At 52.0% G+C, this 15,175-nt stretch overlaps 2 protein-coding genes across 4 annotated transcripts; one reads left to right on the forward strand and one right to left on the reverse strand.

Moving 5' to 3' along the window:
- Positions 1–804: 804 nt before the first annotated feature.
- On the reverse strand, positions 805–14,951 carry pogzb (pogo transposable element derived with ZNF domain b). Of its 3 annotated transcripts, none has more exons than XM_088307652.1 (18): positions 14,535–14,951; positions 10,014–10,120; positions 9,339–9,475; positions 8,944–9,001; positions 8,744–8,851; positions 8,344–8,394; positions 8,003–8,180; positions 7,773–7,918; positions 7,601–7,701; positions 7,255–7,401; positions 7,049–7,183; positions 6,785–6,978; positions 6,501–6,626; positions 6,362–6,421; positions 6,174–6,286; positions 4,046–5,662; positions 3,925–3,961; positions 805–3,273 (listed from the first exon to the last, which is right to left on the reverse strand). In XM_088307652.1, the coding sequence occupies exons 1-18, from the start codon at positions 14,723–14,725 to the stop codon at positions 1,377–1,379; spliced, it is 5,403 nt and encodes a 1,800-aa protein (XP_088163778.1). In that variant the 5' UTR covers positions 14,726–14,951; the 3' UTR covers positions 805–1,376. The 3 variants fall into 3 exon arrangements, with proteins under 3 accessions (XP_088163778.1, XP_088163777.1, XP_088163780.1); XM_088307651.1 differs by having other exon boundaries at positions 805–3,276; positions 14,535–14,950; XM_088307654.1 differs by lacking the exons at positions 8,344–8,394; positions 8,744–8,851; positions 8,944–9,001; ... (1 more) ...; positions 10,014–10,120; positions 14,535–14,951 and having other exon boundaries at positions 805–3,276; positions 7,773–7,956; positions 8,031–8,169.
- On the forward strand, positions 10,586–13,932 carry crdhl (cone RDH-like). Its single transcript, XM_088307656.1, has 4 exons — positions 10,586–12,060; positions 12,142–12,276; positions 13,425–13,616; positions 13,706–13,932. Exons 1-4 carry the CDS (start codon positions 11,922–11,924, stop codon positions 13,921–13,923), a joined length of 684 nt encoding a protein of 227 aa, XP_088163782.1. The 5' UTR covers positions 10,586–11,921; the 3' UTR covers positions 13,924–13,932.
- Positions 14,952–15,175: the final 224 nt, after the last annotated feature.

A 15,175-nucleotide genomic window follows, 5' to 3' on the forward strand; every position in this document is an offset into this window, starting at 1 on the left:
CAAAAATTTTTTAAAAAACCTCCATTATCTGAACAAATGAATAAAATCCACCACTTAAGGACACGTTGGATGGAAAAGACTAGATCGTCGATTTCCTCCGTGAACATTTGCAAACACGTTCCTGGGAGGGAGACCTTCTCAATTTTGCAGAATCCCTCCCCCACACCTCAAATTTCACCGGCCATGACGATTCAGAGCCACTTCCAAATTTCCAAGACTCAAACACAAATTCCTACAGACACAAATCAGGCAGGCAGAAGCAACAAGTTCAAAAGCCAAAAGGTAAGCAGAGCTGCACAGACTGTGATGAGACACTAAGATAAGCATCAGCGTCTGATGAGCGGCACACGCGTGTGATTGCTCGGCGACGGCCTGTTTGGTGAGCGCCACAAGCAAACAATGTCGTGTTTGAAGTGTGGGCTCCTCAAGTAAAAATGCTTTTACCGTCTTGGCCACCACTCACTTTTTTTTTTTTTGCCTTGCCTAGCTCCACCCACAGTCGGCGCGGTAATTAAAGCCAAGCGGGCCGTTTGATCATCCCGCCGCCGCAGTCGCCCCAGGGGTGAGCAGTGGCTTAACCTTAACCTTTCCCCTCAAAACAGGCTCATTTCAGCAAGACAAGCAAATTCTGCTGTAATTGTGGATTCATTTGGGGTAGTTTCACCTCCAAGGGCTCTCAGCAAGAACTTGTTTTTTTTTTTTCTACGAAGGTCATCTTCTGTTGAGCGACAAAGAAGCGGAAAATGATTGACAGCTGCCAACTTGTCGCATTCAAGAGAAATCATTGACAATAAAAGCCTGAGCAATAGTTGACCATAAAAAGATTTTTATAGTGGAAAACAGGAAATGGCATTAGCATAATTCAGGTGTCTCATTGGCCCCGCCCACCCTAACCATGTGACCACCGATGACAATGTCAGGTGATTGGGAGGAACCCACACACAGGAAGTGACACCACCCAAATAGGAGAAAGGGTGACGTCATGTTTGACCTTTGAGGAGCTCGTCGCTCATCATGTGGAATTTAGGCTACATGTTATAGTTAGCGTTAGCATGTAGCAACAGGTCAATGCAAACAAAGCGGCTCGAACGTTTACACTGAGTATTCTGATTGGCCCGCTGTTCTTGAGTGGGTGGGACTTAAGCAAATTGAGCTCAATTTGGAGGCCAGATGCTAAACGTTAGCTTGGGAGGTTAGCGTATGTGTTTCAACACTTTGCAGTCGTGACGACTTCATGAGTTTCTCACAAGTTTAGAACGTCAATTGTGAATGTCGCATCAAAGTCAGACGCTAGCAGACTTTGCAGCCGTGCGTCTCGACAGTCCTACTGGTCCACTTTGGGTCCTCGAATGAGCTTGACAGATCTGGAACAACCTTCAGCTTTGGTCCATTTGTTGGCGCTCATCTTGGATCGACTGGGCCGCCTCGGTCCTGCTCTTCATGGTTATCTTCCACTCATCACCGACTTCCTCTCCGATCATGATCCTGGTCTCCCTGCGCTCCTTAGTGGCCTCATTCCGGTCTTCATTCTCCTTCTCTTCTTCTTCTTCTTCACTGTCCACCTCCATTGTCAGATCTTCTTGGTCTATTTTGGCATTCTCCACTGGTTCTTCTGTCTTCTGGCCGTGCAACTCATTGTTCTCTTCCGAGTTCATGTTGGAATCTGCCCGTGGTTGTTTTTCCACTTGAACGTCCGTCTCTGTGTTCGCTTTGCTTTTCTCTTGCCCTTCCATTTTGGTGTCGGCCCCTGGTTCTTCTTCCTCCTGAGAGTCCTCCTCGTTTCTCTCTTCGGGTTTCTCTGCAGACGTCTGGTCATCGTCTGAGTCCTCCTCATCCACTGCATCCTCTAATTCCAGACGGTCCAAACTCTCTTCAGAAGGCAGCAGTATCGTTTCAAGTTTCTCCAGGAGGTTCTGCTGGTTGTCCTCTCGGTCGGGACCTTCCTCGCCGGGGTCTGTCCTCGGCAGGATCCCCGTAATCTCGAAGGAGGTCCTCCACGGCGGCCGGAGGACTTTAAGGCGCGTCAATGCTTGAGCCGTCCAGCGGACCAGCATTTGAGCAGCAGTGTCTTGCAGTTTTCCCGGCGCCGCCTCTTCTGGCCCTTTCTGGTCATCAGCGCTGAACTTGTTCCAACAAGCCCGGAAGAAACGCTCCAGAGCCGGTTTGACGCAGAGGTCCAGAGGCTGCAAGAGGAAGGAACATCCTTCAGGGATCACGGCCGGAAGAGTGCCTGCTCCGCTAAGGTGGCCGAGAGAAACGTCTCCCGCATGGTCTTGGTGCTGGTCCAACACCAACATGGACTTCCTGTGGTGAACTGGCCCGGAAAGATAGTGAAGCCAAATCTTTTGAGTCCAGACCTTGAAGGCCTCCGCAGCGGACAGGTTCTGCGAAGTGACTTCAAGCACAACAAAGTCCGGCAGCACTTCGTCGGCCAGCTGTCTGTTGGTCAGCACCAAGGCAGGCAGCATGGTTCCGTCGGCCAGTGCCGACAGACACACGATGACCAGCGGTACCAAGCCTGTGAACTGCAATGCCTCGGCGCGGTGCTGCCGGTCCTGAAAGCTGCTGGGATCCACAAAGAGGCAAAACTCATCCATCACGGCGATAGAACTCTCGGGAAGATGGTGAACACGGATCGCTCTATGGGTGAACTCCTTGAAGGACTGCACGCTAGCCTGCAGGGCCAGCGGCAGACGGCGAGCCGGCGCGCGCCTCCTGCCGGCGGAGGTCGGGCCGAGCCGGTACCGAAGCATGAAGAGCACAGCCCAGTCGTACGACATCTGGAAGGTGTCGCCCAAGGCGCCGTTCTTGTTGAGCGCTGCCGCTTTGTGGAAGAAGACGCTCTCGCTGACAGGAAGCTGCTGCTCACGCTGGCTCAGCACCCAGGCCACCAGACGGGCCTCGCCATCCCCTTGGGCTTGCAACCCAACTTCTTCCCGGTTGATTTGGTTCAGATGCTTCCTGGCCGCCCTCAGCCAAAACCGGATGAGCCGCGGCTCGGTGGCGAAGACCATGGAAGCCTGGCGCAGTCCACTGCACAAGGCCAGCAATGCCACCCTCAGCTGGTGGGCCGGCAGGAAGTCCACTCGCTCTTTGGGGGCGGAGCCGGCCGATTGGATCCTGACATCTGCCGGACGAGGCGAGGGGGGCGGAGAAGGCGCCTCCTCTTTTATATGTTGGTATTCCTCAGGCTGGTCCTCTCCTTCGTCTTCAGAGAAGTCTAAGTCCTCAAGTGGGGCCAGATGGTCTTGGACTTTGTCGGACTCCGCCTCGCTGCTGTCACACACAAGTCAGACACCAAGATGGTGACACAATTTAATTTGCTGATCGCAAACCCTCTAGGGAAAAGTCAACTCCTTAATCTCGGGCTGGGCTATGAACCGATTTATTTTGGACCATCGTGCCACAAGCGTATTTGTGGGGTCTCACACCCATGTTGGAAGAGAACACCAGGCTGCCTCTCAGGCTCAGATCAAAATCACCTCAAAAGGTGTTCTGCCGGATTAGATTGACATTTTATTAATGCCGCTGGATTAACAAGGGGGATTCCATTTCAATTTACATGTGATTCTCTCCGGGTGAGAAAGTAAGTTTCCAAGGGACAAACAATTGGCCGAGGTCCCTTTGCCTCACCTGTGCAAGAGCGCAAGAGAGTCACAGGAGAACCGGCCACTTGATGTTAAATTATAAGAGTAATCCAATTCATTGAGGGGCATGTTTACACTCATGTTGAGAAAAAAAGTGACATTTTACATGACAACACGATTATTTTCACATGATTTGAATTTGTATTTCTCTTATTTCTGTCAAAGTGGAAAATTATGCAAATCCCCGAAGCAAAACTTGTCTGGCACAATGTTACTATGCAAAATAGAAAATGAGAGCCCAGCCCGAGCAAAAACCTGAGCAACAAACTGCAATTACCTTCGGACGCTGTCGAGGAATCCGACTTCCGTCGGGCCTGCGGAGAACAATAGACAGCTTGAAACAGCAATTTTTATCAGCGCTGAGACCTTCAGATGACCTTGTGAGAGCACAGACCAACCTTTGTCGAGAGGCGACAGGCCGTGAAACTCCCAGAAGCATCGCGGCTCATTGCATAGTCCCGCCCCGCACGCCACGCAGCCCCAGACGCCGCCGTCGTTGTTCCCATTACAGTGCTGGCACCTCTTGGACAAGCCACCGATCTTGCCCATGCGGTGTCGGCGTTGGACGCTCGGGTCGGCCGTCTCCGCCTTGGACCGGCCGGGGCCAGGGCTCCTGTCCGAGGGCTTGTGGGCGCACTCGGCCAGCTGGACACCCAGCCGCTTGCGGAAGTTGACCTGCATGAAGAGGCCGTCTCGCACCCAGGCCGGCGGGTTGTCTTTGCGGCTCTCGCGCAGGACGATGAAGGCGTTGACCACGGTCAAGTTGACCAGGAACCAGAAGAGTGTACGCCAGTGGCGGTCCTGCAGGATTCCACCCATCGGATTGCAGGCCAGCAGCTGCTTGCAGATGTCCACCCCTCGCATGTTCTCCTGCAGGAGTCGGAAGGCCATGGGCCGCTTCATGGGATCCAAGCCGCCCACTTTGGTCTGTGAGCGCCTCCACACCGTGTCCGCTTCCCCCGCGTGGGCGTTTGTGGAAAGGCAGCCCATCTCCTTAGTGTCCTTCCAGCGTGTGGCCAGCAGGGGACCCAAGCGCCTCTGCAGGAAGTTTCCAGGTTTGTCCAGCTGGCCGTCCTTCCACAGCGCCGCCGGCAGGATTGGACTGGGCGGAGGGAAGGAGCTGGAGGCGTAGATGCCCTTCTCCAGAAGCTTCTCCATCAGAGGGACGGATGTGAGTGAGTTGGCCAAGTAGATCTGGTGCTGCTTGTCCTCCAGACCCTTGACCAGCTCCTGCACCACGTCCGAGCCCGCCTCCCGGCTCGACTTCTCGCCGGTCTGGATGAAGATGCGGTGGCAGTAGCCAGATTTGGAGTCGCACAACAGCCACACCTGAGGCTGAACCTTGGAACTCCCCGGTCCCAGGTCCCCCTCCAAGCTGGGAAGCAGTGCCCTGTCCACGCTCAGGCAGCAGTTGGGCCGGTAGGCATCCCACATTGCGCCGCTCAGAATGTCCAGCATACGCCTGAAGACGCGCAGCGGATCGGCGACTTTGCGTCCGTGCTCGATCTCGTTGGCGCCGAAGCTTCCCATGCGGATGTTGGAGGACACTTGCATGAAGCGTTCCGGGCTCATGGTGCGCTGGAAGGTTTGGCCGTTGTGCTCGTTCCATGACCAGTACCGCGACGGCTCCGGAAGGTTCTGAACACCCATCAAGATGCACAGACCCAGGAAACCTTTGATTTCTTGTTGGGTGACCGGAACCCAGTCCCGGCAGCCCAAGCCCAGGAAGCGGCAGGACTTGGCATGGGCGTTGGTCTCTGTGGTGATCAGTTCCACCAGCGGCGTGGGAAAAAACAGGTTGAAGAAATCCACGGCATCGCCGTTCTTCAGTAGCGGCTGGCGAGGACCGCAGGGCTGAGTGAACGGCGCGATGTGCGTCTTGGTGTCTGGGTCGTCCTCAGGTCGCGTCCAACTGTCGCCCGACCTCCATTCCTGGTTGCAATTGGGTTCGTTGATGTCAAGCGCACGTGGCGTCTCTTCATCCAAGCAGAGCTGGATGTCCGGCTCCACGTACACTGCAAGCAACAAGAATTTTGAAAAAAAAAAACATAAACCCTGGTGTTACAGATTGAATCGATGCTTCTCAAATAGTCGGGGCGGAACCCAAGGGAATATGCTTTTTTTTGGCCGTACTACAATAAAGTGTAATTGCACACCCACACCAGTAGTTGGCAGTGGCGCTCTCTTTTCTCATTGTAGTAAGGGAGCAGCTTTTGCCAAATTTATTTTTATCGGATTACTAAATACAGGTACATTTGACATCTTTGCTTGATAGACAGACAGAGAAGTGTGCTTTGAAAAGGAACCGCCAGGCAGAGAAGTGTCCGGCTGCAGCCTGGGCGTTCCTGTCAGCGTTTAGTCGACCAATGAGAAGGATCCAGTTGTCAGAACGGGGCATTCCCATTAAAAAACAGAAACGCCCATTTGTGGCTGCAGCTGGACCATATTGGCCAGGCGAGGCGTTAGGAAGCACACGTTCGACTCTTGACAGGCTGCAGAGCACGCGACAGGTGGCGGCGCGCTCACCTCTGGTGCGACAGGTGGCGCTGCCGTGCTCCGGGTTGGCCAGCAGGTGTGCGGCCATCTCGTTCCCAGTCACAGATGGAAAGTCACAGTGGGAACACACCAAGAAGAAAGGACTGAAACACAACAACGCCTTTGTCAGCGAGCTACTTCCCAGTAGTCCGAGGACGGAGACGATGGCGGCGTCTCACCAGGGGGGCGGCCGCCGATGTGGGGGAACAAGCTGGTCTTTGCAGCGCGGCACGTGGTGGCTGCAATCAGATGGCAACAATCAATCACAACTGCCGTCCACGTGACCCCGCCCACTCCCCCTGGTGGGTGTGGTCTTACTGGATCATGTGGCTGGCGTATGCACGAGAGCAACAGCTGCCAAAAGCGCAGAGTAGGCAGCGTACGTGCGTGGGGTAGTGGGCCGCTATGTCGAGAACGTCGCCGCCGCACTCCAAACACCACAACCTGACACACACAAAAAGCACACATTCAATTATTTACGTTGTAATTTGTCACTGTTGTGGTCAATCACAGCCAGACCACGCCCAAATCTCTCCCCCCTTGCAAGCCCAACTGCTCCTTTAAGCGCCTTTTTCAAATATGAGTGAGGTTCGGGCGCTCACCTTCCGCCGCCCGGCCGCCCGGGTGGCGATTGTGAGGGGGTGGCCGGAGTGGGGCTGCCGAGGCCGGAAGCAGTTTGCCGCTCCGTCTTGATCTTGATGGGCTGGATGAGGCAGGAGGGGTCTTGCAGGAGCCGGGCCCCGCCCCCGACCGACGCCGCGGGAACTCTTTTCTTGCCGTACATGCGAATGGTCACCTGCGCATGCACAATATCAACATGAACGACGACGACTCGTGGAGGAGCTCTGAGCAGGAGCAGAGCTGACCTTTGAGCCCAGCGGCAGCCCCTCCAGCTTGGCGGGTCTGCGGACGCTGCGGTGGCGCTCCAGCTTGTGGCGCTTTTTGTCAGCAAGGAAGGCGAACTGCAGGCGACACCTGCTACAGTGGAAAGCCTGGCCCGCCTGACACAAGCACAAACGCAGTGTCAAGTCACTTGCAAATTACTTGTGTGTGTGCGTGTTCATGCGTCTACCTGGTGGCGCAGGACGTGCTTCTGATAACTGCCCACGTTCCTGCTGACTTTGAGGCAGAAGACGCACAGCAGGTAGCGCGAATCTCTGTGGCAGCTGGCGAAGTGTTGCAGGACGTCCGAGTAGAAGGACGAGCGGTAGAAGCACACCTGAGCAGAAGCCACAATTCATCAGGGCCCAGTTGAATGACCGGTAACTTTAACTTTAACAGCACCATCAAGATGTTAGTTGTGGCTATTTTTTAAGTGCTCTACAAAAAAAAAAAAGTTGAGGCCAGCTCTTGTTCGTTTTGGCCCCTCTCACAGGTGTTGAACCCAAAGGGAACAATGAGCAGGAGGCCACGCCCACCTGGCAGACGTAGGGCATCTCTCCCGGCTTGTGATTGGCCTTCATGTGGTTGAGGAAGGCCGGCTCGTTGTCAAAGGCCCACTCGCAGATACGACACGTACCTGCGGACACCCGACGGGCGTCAAGTCAGCTGGCGATGGTCGTACGTGAGCTAACCTACAGGAGGACTTACAGGAGGAGGGGGCGGGGCCGTGAACCCGCTCGCGGTGGCCCTGAAGATGAGCGCCATTCGAAAACTGGCGGAAGCAGAACGCGCACATCTTCTGGTCGTCGCCTCCTCGGATCAGCGGCGAGTGCTGAAGCGTGTGCTGCACCAACCTGCACGACACTTTCCTGACATCAACTGTGCATGGCTCCTTAAATGTGGCGAAAAAGAGCCCGAATGAAACAGCCGAGGCACACCTGAGGTTGTCGCTAATTGAGCGCTCACAAATGCTGCAGTTGAAGGCGTCGGCGTCGACCGACTGCTGGTACTTCCTCCTCAGAGGCTGCTCGACCCCGGCCGTCCCGTAGTAGAACTCGTCCACACTGAGGACCACCTTGGTTGGCGGCACGCTCGAGTAGGGCGCAGAGCCAGGAGCTGGCGGGTCATGTGACACACAAGCAAATAGCATTAGTGTGATGTCATACAAGAAGCTAACTTGAAGAGAATGTTGTTTATTATCAAAATAAGAAAAACACTGAAACAAAACGCGAACAGATGCTGCTGTGCTGCAGCGTTGTGTGGGCGAGAACAGGCAAACCTGATGAGTTGGAGGCTTTGGCGCCGACTAGCTGTGGCAACTGGAAGTTCACTGAAGAAAAAAAATGGGCACAAAAAGTTAAAAAAAACAAAAAACCCTCAATCAATCAATGGCTAAATTCACAGGATGCATTCTTTAAAGACGAAGCAGGACGTCACTTACGGCCCGACTTGACCTCACGTAGTTTACAAATTCTAGAAAGACAATTTGCAGGCAGGGTCCTTCGACGCCATCAGAGGCTCCTCCTCACGTACATCCGCGGACCGCATTAACCATATCGAATTTGGACATCCTTAATGTGAATTTGGACACCACGTGCGGTCAAGTTGCGCCGGAATTGATGTCATGTGGCTGAAAATGAGAAAATGAGTGGACTGAGCAGTTGGATGCACCCACTGACCTTGGTGCCCCCTGCTGGCGTGGAGGCTCAGCTGGACAGGAGCTCCTGAGAGGACATGCCCCAGGGGGAAGGCAGGAGACACGCCCAGGGTGGGCGGGACCACGGGCGCTGTGCAGACAATAAAGAAAGAAAAGCGGTCAGTGCAAAAGGTGAACGCAGGGTTTTTATTGTTTGAGCTTGATGAGAACAGCGCAACCTACAGGGCATCGGCGGGAGGTTGACAATAAGCGAGGGTCCGGGTGACGGCAGCGGCAACGCCTGAGCCGGAACGACACACACACACATGAACTATCATACAACTGAAGACAAATTCCTGGTGTGCTTTACATACTTGGCCAATATAGATGATTCTGATTCAGAGATCGGGCAAGGGAGAGCAACATAAGCTGCACAACGGGTTTCGCCCATTTATTCCGATTGAGGAGACTATAGGGTGAATTTTCATTCCGTTTCATTCGGGTTGATTCTGAATCGTAATAGGAGACTCCAAAATATTGTAAGCCCGGCTTATGTAAACAATATATGCAGTCTGTACCGCGCATGCATGTTATGTAAATATAAATATGCACATACACATGTGTATGGTTTTGAGTACCTGGGTGGTGAGGAGCAGGTGTGCCCCCCCACTGGTCTGTGTCAGGATGAAGGGCGGGGCCTGAGACAATGCGGGCGTGGCACAGGAGGTCGCAAGAGGCGGAGCCACCATTGGCTTCAGTGATGACGACAAAGAAGCTGAGGAAGACAAACGCATTCAAGACAAACGTCCTCATTTTTAGTAAACACTTCATCGTGCATTGAATATATATATATTTTATATATATTCAGCGATTTATTCAATACAATTTAAAAGGTTAGTTATGCACATTTGAACTTGATGCATAAGAAAACTTTTGCAAAGAAATAGTTATTGGCAAAATAGTAGTGAACGTGAAGTGGAGTGAATTTCAGCAGGTCTCCTCTTTTCCAGGCAACCAAAGAGGGTGCATATTCTGGCGGGCAGTATTTAACCTCATAGATGAGCCAAACAGATGAACCCTGACCTCAAGACACTTACTGCACATTCCTAAGATAATTTTTAGGATCTGTAGAAAATATGAGCAAGATCCCTTTCCAAAAGTGTTCGCCAAATAAATGTGCTGGCACTTTGATCTATATGGTAATGCAGTTAAAGTCACCACGTTCAATAAACTACTTCATAATTTGGGGGATTTTGTCAGTAACGATGCGATTAATCGTGATTATTCTCAACACAGCATTTGCAACGAACTACCTGGCTCATTGTCGTCAAGGTCGTCTTCGTCCACGCCATCGTCTACCTGCTGCCACGGTTCCAGCTCCTCCTCTTCACACTCCATAAACAACTCCGTGTCCATGTTGCTATGGAAACAAGATCACGCCGTCATGCGAAGAACACACGCTACACGTAGGGCGGGGTGGAGGCATCCCCACGTGGAAGAAGGCCAGTGTTTGGCAATTCTTGGGCCACATGCAGAAGAACACACTGGTCACCAGTCAATATGAACAAACACTGGACTGGTCGCCAGTCAATGTGAAGATCCGAAAAGAGAACCTTCAGTATGCGATCAACGTGCTAACCACCAGTAGTCCGTGCTGTCCGGCAAGACACACAAAACGGATAATAGCGAAGAATGAAAGTGACGCGTGTGCTTAATTTGTTGATTTATATACTAGGCTAAGCTAAGATAAACAAAACTAAGCTCAAATAAGATAAGAGTCGTGTCAGCGTTTCCGCTGGGCTGACATGTAATGCGTGGCGGCGGCTCCAGAGGTCGCTGCCACGTCCTTTCTCGTCTATAGTGATGTCTTTTTGTCTTTCTTCTTCTGTCTTCAGTCGCGACGGCTCAAAAGGCGCCCGCCAATTGATCGGAAAAAAAGACACAAGCTAAAAGTTTGGCCAGCGGAGGCGGACGCGAAGGCTGCTTCAGTCTGTTCGCTTCGGTTTGGCTGCGCGTCGTTGGCTTGGCCAAGCGCCGCCCCTCCGGTGCACCGAGCGCTCCCTCCGTGCTCCCGCCCAGCGGGGAGGCGAGGTTCAGTTCGTCTGCGGGGCGAGCGCAACCGAAACCAGTAGAAACGCTCTTACCTGCGGCGTGAAAAGGGAAGTCCAACAGCACAGCAGCACGACCAGCCAACCAACGCGGCCGGACCGACGCACGGACGGACAGCAACAGACAAAAACGCGGGGGCGGGACTTCCGGTTGAGGTTTGCGTTTGTGCCACAGATTGGTTGGCGTTGGCTACGTCACTTCCTGGTAGGCGGTGTGCGTTGCATTATGCACAATAATAACGCGATAACTAAAAAAATATATAATAATAAAACGATAGTTACGGTGTTTGATTTATGCCACAATTACGGAAGAGTAATCTAAAAATAGCTCGTACAAAAGTGTGTTTTGCGTGCAGCCAACGTGAAACATCGCGTACAAAAGCATGTTTTACGCGTTCAAAAAATGTGTGTCGCGCGTACAAACCCGTTCACACGCATGCAAAATTAAAGCCAACAGAACAGCACATGAAGAAGAACGACAAGACATTGAGAGCAAGCATCATTTGAGTTGCGTCGTCCTGCTTCTGGGCGGAGCTACACGTTGTGACGTCACTAGGACGCAACACACGCGGATCAAAAATGATGGAGAAAGAAAAAAATTACTGAATTGAATATATTGAATGCAGTTTGGCGTTTAACTGAAATGACATTGACTTAATTTCATTAGAAATTAATTCAAGTAAAAATGACATTAATTGCCTGTGTCTCTAGGTACACACAAGATTCATTAAAATACTAATATGAAATCATTTATATATCGTAGAGTAGATACACACATGCTGTCTGTCCTCTTTGACAGGAAGTCATGAGTTCATTTTGCATGTGTGTGCTTTTTAATCCTATCTAATCAGATTTAATCTGGCCCCGCCCCATCCGTGTTCTGTCCCGGCTCGCTGGCCTGCACACCAGAATGCAGCAATCTGAAAAGCAGAACCCTCTATGGACTGGAACACTAGAGACCTGAACAGAGTGTAGAGTAGAACACTCTGTGGAGCGGCGCACTTTGTGGACGGGAACACTCCCTAGACCGGAACACTCTTTAGATTACTCTGTTGACCGGAACACTCTGTGGACTGGAACGCTCTGTAGACCAGCGCAGTGCGTTCGCACACCATGCCAGCCGAGCCCGGGTTCCTGGTTCAGCTGTGGCCTGGTGTTGGGTTAGAGGCCGAGGCTGAGGCGGCGGTTTCGGAGGGTCAAGGGGGCATGATGCTTCGGAGCGGTGCCCTGCTTGGAGCAGTCCTGGTCATCTGTGAGAACATCATCCGCTCAATGTTACCAATAACCTTGGCTCATCTTCTGATCAACAATCTGGGTGTGTGCATGTGCTCAGGCATGGCAGTGTTGCGCAGGTGGATCGGCGGCGGCGTTTGCCGCAGTGGCGAGCGCCAGGACGGGAAGACGGTGCTGGTGACGGGCGCCAACACGGGCATCGGCAAGGAGACGTGCAGAGAGTTGGCAAGGCGAGGTGAACTTCCCAAGGAAGTTGACACTTTGTGATGATGTCACCACTGTGATGTAAGATGGAGGTACACAAGTGCGCTTGGAGCATCATGACATCACAGGTCAGCGTTTGTGCTGAGGCTCAGAAAGGCTGCGTAAGCTGATTAAGCAGATGATTACTTCCTCTTGCAACCTTTAATACGTCAGTTGTGTTTGCTGTTAAACGGATTATTACTTCCTGTTGTACAGATGAATACTTTTTTTCTTTGTGTTGTTAGCCACAATTTGAGTTTTGGTCAAGCTTGGGTTTCACCACCGTTCAAGTGATGTGAAAAAAACTGGGAAAATCCAAGCATCTGCTTTTAACCATCATGATGACCAGACCACAGTCGATGGCGACCATTCATTACTGAGCTTTGGCCACCAGCACAGCTTTTGAGTAGAAGATTAAGACTCGACAGTGAATCTCAGCTTGTTTCGGCAATTCATGAGGGAGACAGTCAGACAAGTTTTAGCGGCTGACACGCCAACACCGCATGCATTATGTAACGTATGCTGTCATTAGAGTGTGTGAGGCTGTAGGGAGTAGAAAGTGAAAAACGTTCAACTCGAGTTAGCGCTGCTCACATCCGCTTTCTTTGACATATGAGTGGTGAGGAAAGATTATTTTGCATTATTTTGGGTGTTTTGTCATTGTTGAGGTGTCCCAAAAGCAAAAAGTAAATGTTGTGCTTGGCAGGTGACTTTTCACAAAAAAAGTCAATTTTGGTTGGAAAGTGGTGGTTTTGGTGAGAGCAACTCATGTTCTAAGGCTGATTACTAAAGAAGGGAAAAAACAAAAAGAATCTTGTTTGGTTTTGTTTTGTTCTCGTGAAAGAAGATTGTCGATTTTCTTTTAGTAGTGGGCTGCTTCGAACCCGAAATTCTGTCGATCTTCATAGATGAAATGGAGTTGTTATTGGGACTTTTCATCTTTTGCTTTGTCCCAATGTGCATTCGTGACACTTTCAAAAATCAGTTGATTTCTTGACATTTTCGCCTGTTACGTTTTTGCACAATCTGGGGCTATTTTGCTTAATTAGGAACATTTTTTTTGGGTGGGGGGGGTGATTTATGAGTAAATTGAGTTCTGGAACAAATGGAACTGGGAGGTGATGACATGGTTCCCCTCAGGTGCCCGCGTGGTGATGGCGTGCAGGGACCTGTCTCGGGCCGAGCAGGCGGCAGAGGACATCCGCAAGTCCACGGGCAACGGCAACGTGGTGATCCGACACTTAGACCTGGCCTCCCTCTACTCGGTCCGACACTTCGCCAAAGATTTCCTGGACAGCGAGGACAGACTGGACATCCTCATCAACAACGCCGGTACAGTTGCTCATCTCTTGGCTTTCTGCCCCTCTGTCAGTTTGTCCATCCCCGTGTCCGTGCGCATGTCTCACCGTGCGTGTGTTCAGGTGTGATGATGTGTCCCAAATGGCTGACGGAGGATGGCTTTGAGACTCAGTTTGCCGTCAATCATCTGTCTCACTTCCTTCTGACCAATCTGCTGCTCCCAAAGCTGAAGAGCTCCGCCCCCAGCCGTGTGGTCACCGTGTCGTCCATCGCCCACCGAGGAGGTTTGATATCTCTAAATGAGAGGGCTAGCATGCGCGAGCTAGCATGCGCGAGCTAGCATGCGCGAGCTAGCATGCGCGAGCTAGCATGCGCGAGCTAGCATGCGCAAGCTAGCATGCGCAAGCTAGCATGCGCAAGCTAGCATGCGCGGAAAAAAAAAAGAGGTTTGATCTTTGACGGCTTAGCTTGCCGTGACGCTTCACTAACGTCTGAGCGTTTGTTTGTGTTCAGGTCACATCGACTTTTCCGATTTGTTCTTCAGCTCTCGTCCGTACAGTCCGCTGCAGAGCTACCGGCAGAGCAAGCTTGCTAATGTGCTCTTTAGCAGAGAACTAGCGCGCCGACTCCGAGGTCACGCACGCACACACGCACGCATGCACACACACACTCAGTTTTCAGCAGACAGCTGTGAGGAGGAATTCCTTTTTTGGGTTCATTTTGGAGCCTATTTGTTGGGATTCATTTACATTTGGTTGACTTGCTGACAAAACTCTTTTCGGTGCTGTGTCAAATTAAAATTACATTTACAGGGACTTTAGCTGGTGCTAGCATAAGCTAATTTGCGGTAATAAAAGCTAACGTGCTAGCTTGGGGGAAAAAAGCACACGCGTAAGCATCTTCTTAATGATGTCATCAAAAGTGTAACAAAACAATTTACACCATACCCACCAGACTTGACGCCTTATTAGTGCCACATGAGCTGGCGCCGTTGCGGTGACGCTGTGCATTTGGGGCTCAGGTTCGGGAGTGAGCTCGTTCTGCGTGCATCCCGGCGTCATCCGGACCGAGCTGGGCCGCCACGTGGAGGGTTGGTTCCCTCTGTTGGGGGCGCTGCTGAGGTTGCCCGCCATGCTGCTCATGAAGACACCGCGCCAGGGCAGCCAGACCAGTTTGTACTGCGCCGTCACGCCGGGATTGGAGGACCAGTCGGGGAGCTACTTCAGGTAAAAAACTGCTAAGCATGTTCACTCATATCTTAAGTATAAAACTGAGCCGTGAGTCAAATGAAATTTGCTTGCGTTGTGTTCAGCGACTGCGCCGTGAAGGAGACGGCGCCGGAGGGGCGGGACGACGAGGTGGCCGACAGGCTGTGGAGGGAGAGCGCGCGATTGGTCGAAATCCCAGATACATGCTGAGCTGACCCTCTTTGGATTGGTGCAACCCCGCCCTCTGGCGCCAGCAAGCTCGCTAGCCCGACCAGCCGTGTCGTTAATGTAGCAAGGCCAGATCACGAGTTTCGTTCAAATAAAATCAGAAATGAAGATGACAACTCAAGTTAAGATTGGAAGTTGAGTTCATAAGATGAGACC

Source organism: Idiotropiscis lumnitzeri, chromosome 10, assembly GCF_059441095.1.
Source record: "Idiotropiscis lumnitzeri isolate Australia: NSW breed Sydney's pygmy pipehorse chromosome 10, RoL_Ilum_1.0, whole genome shotgun sequence".
In the NCBI taxonomy this organism is placed as follows: Eukaryota; Metazoa; Chordata; class Actinopteri; order Syngnathiformes; family Syngnathidae; genus Idiotropiscis; species Idiotropiscis lumnitzeri.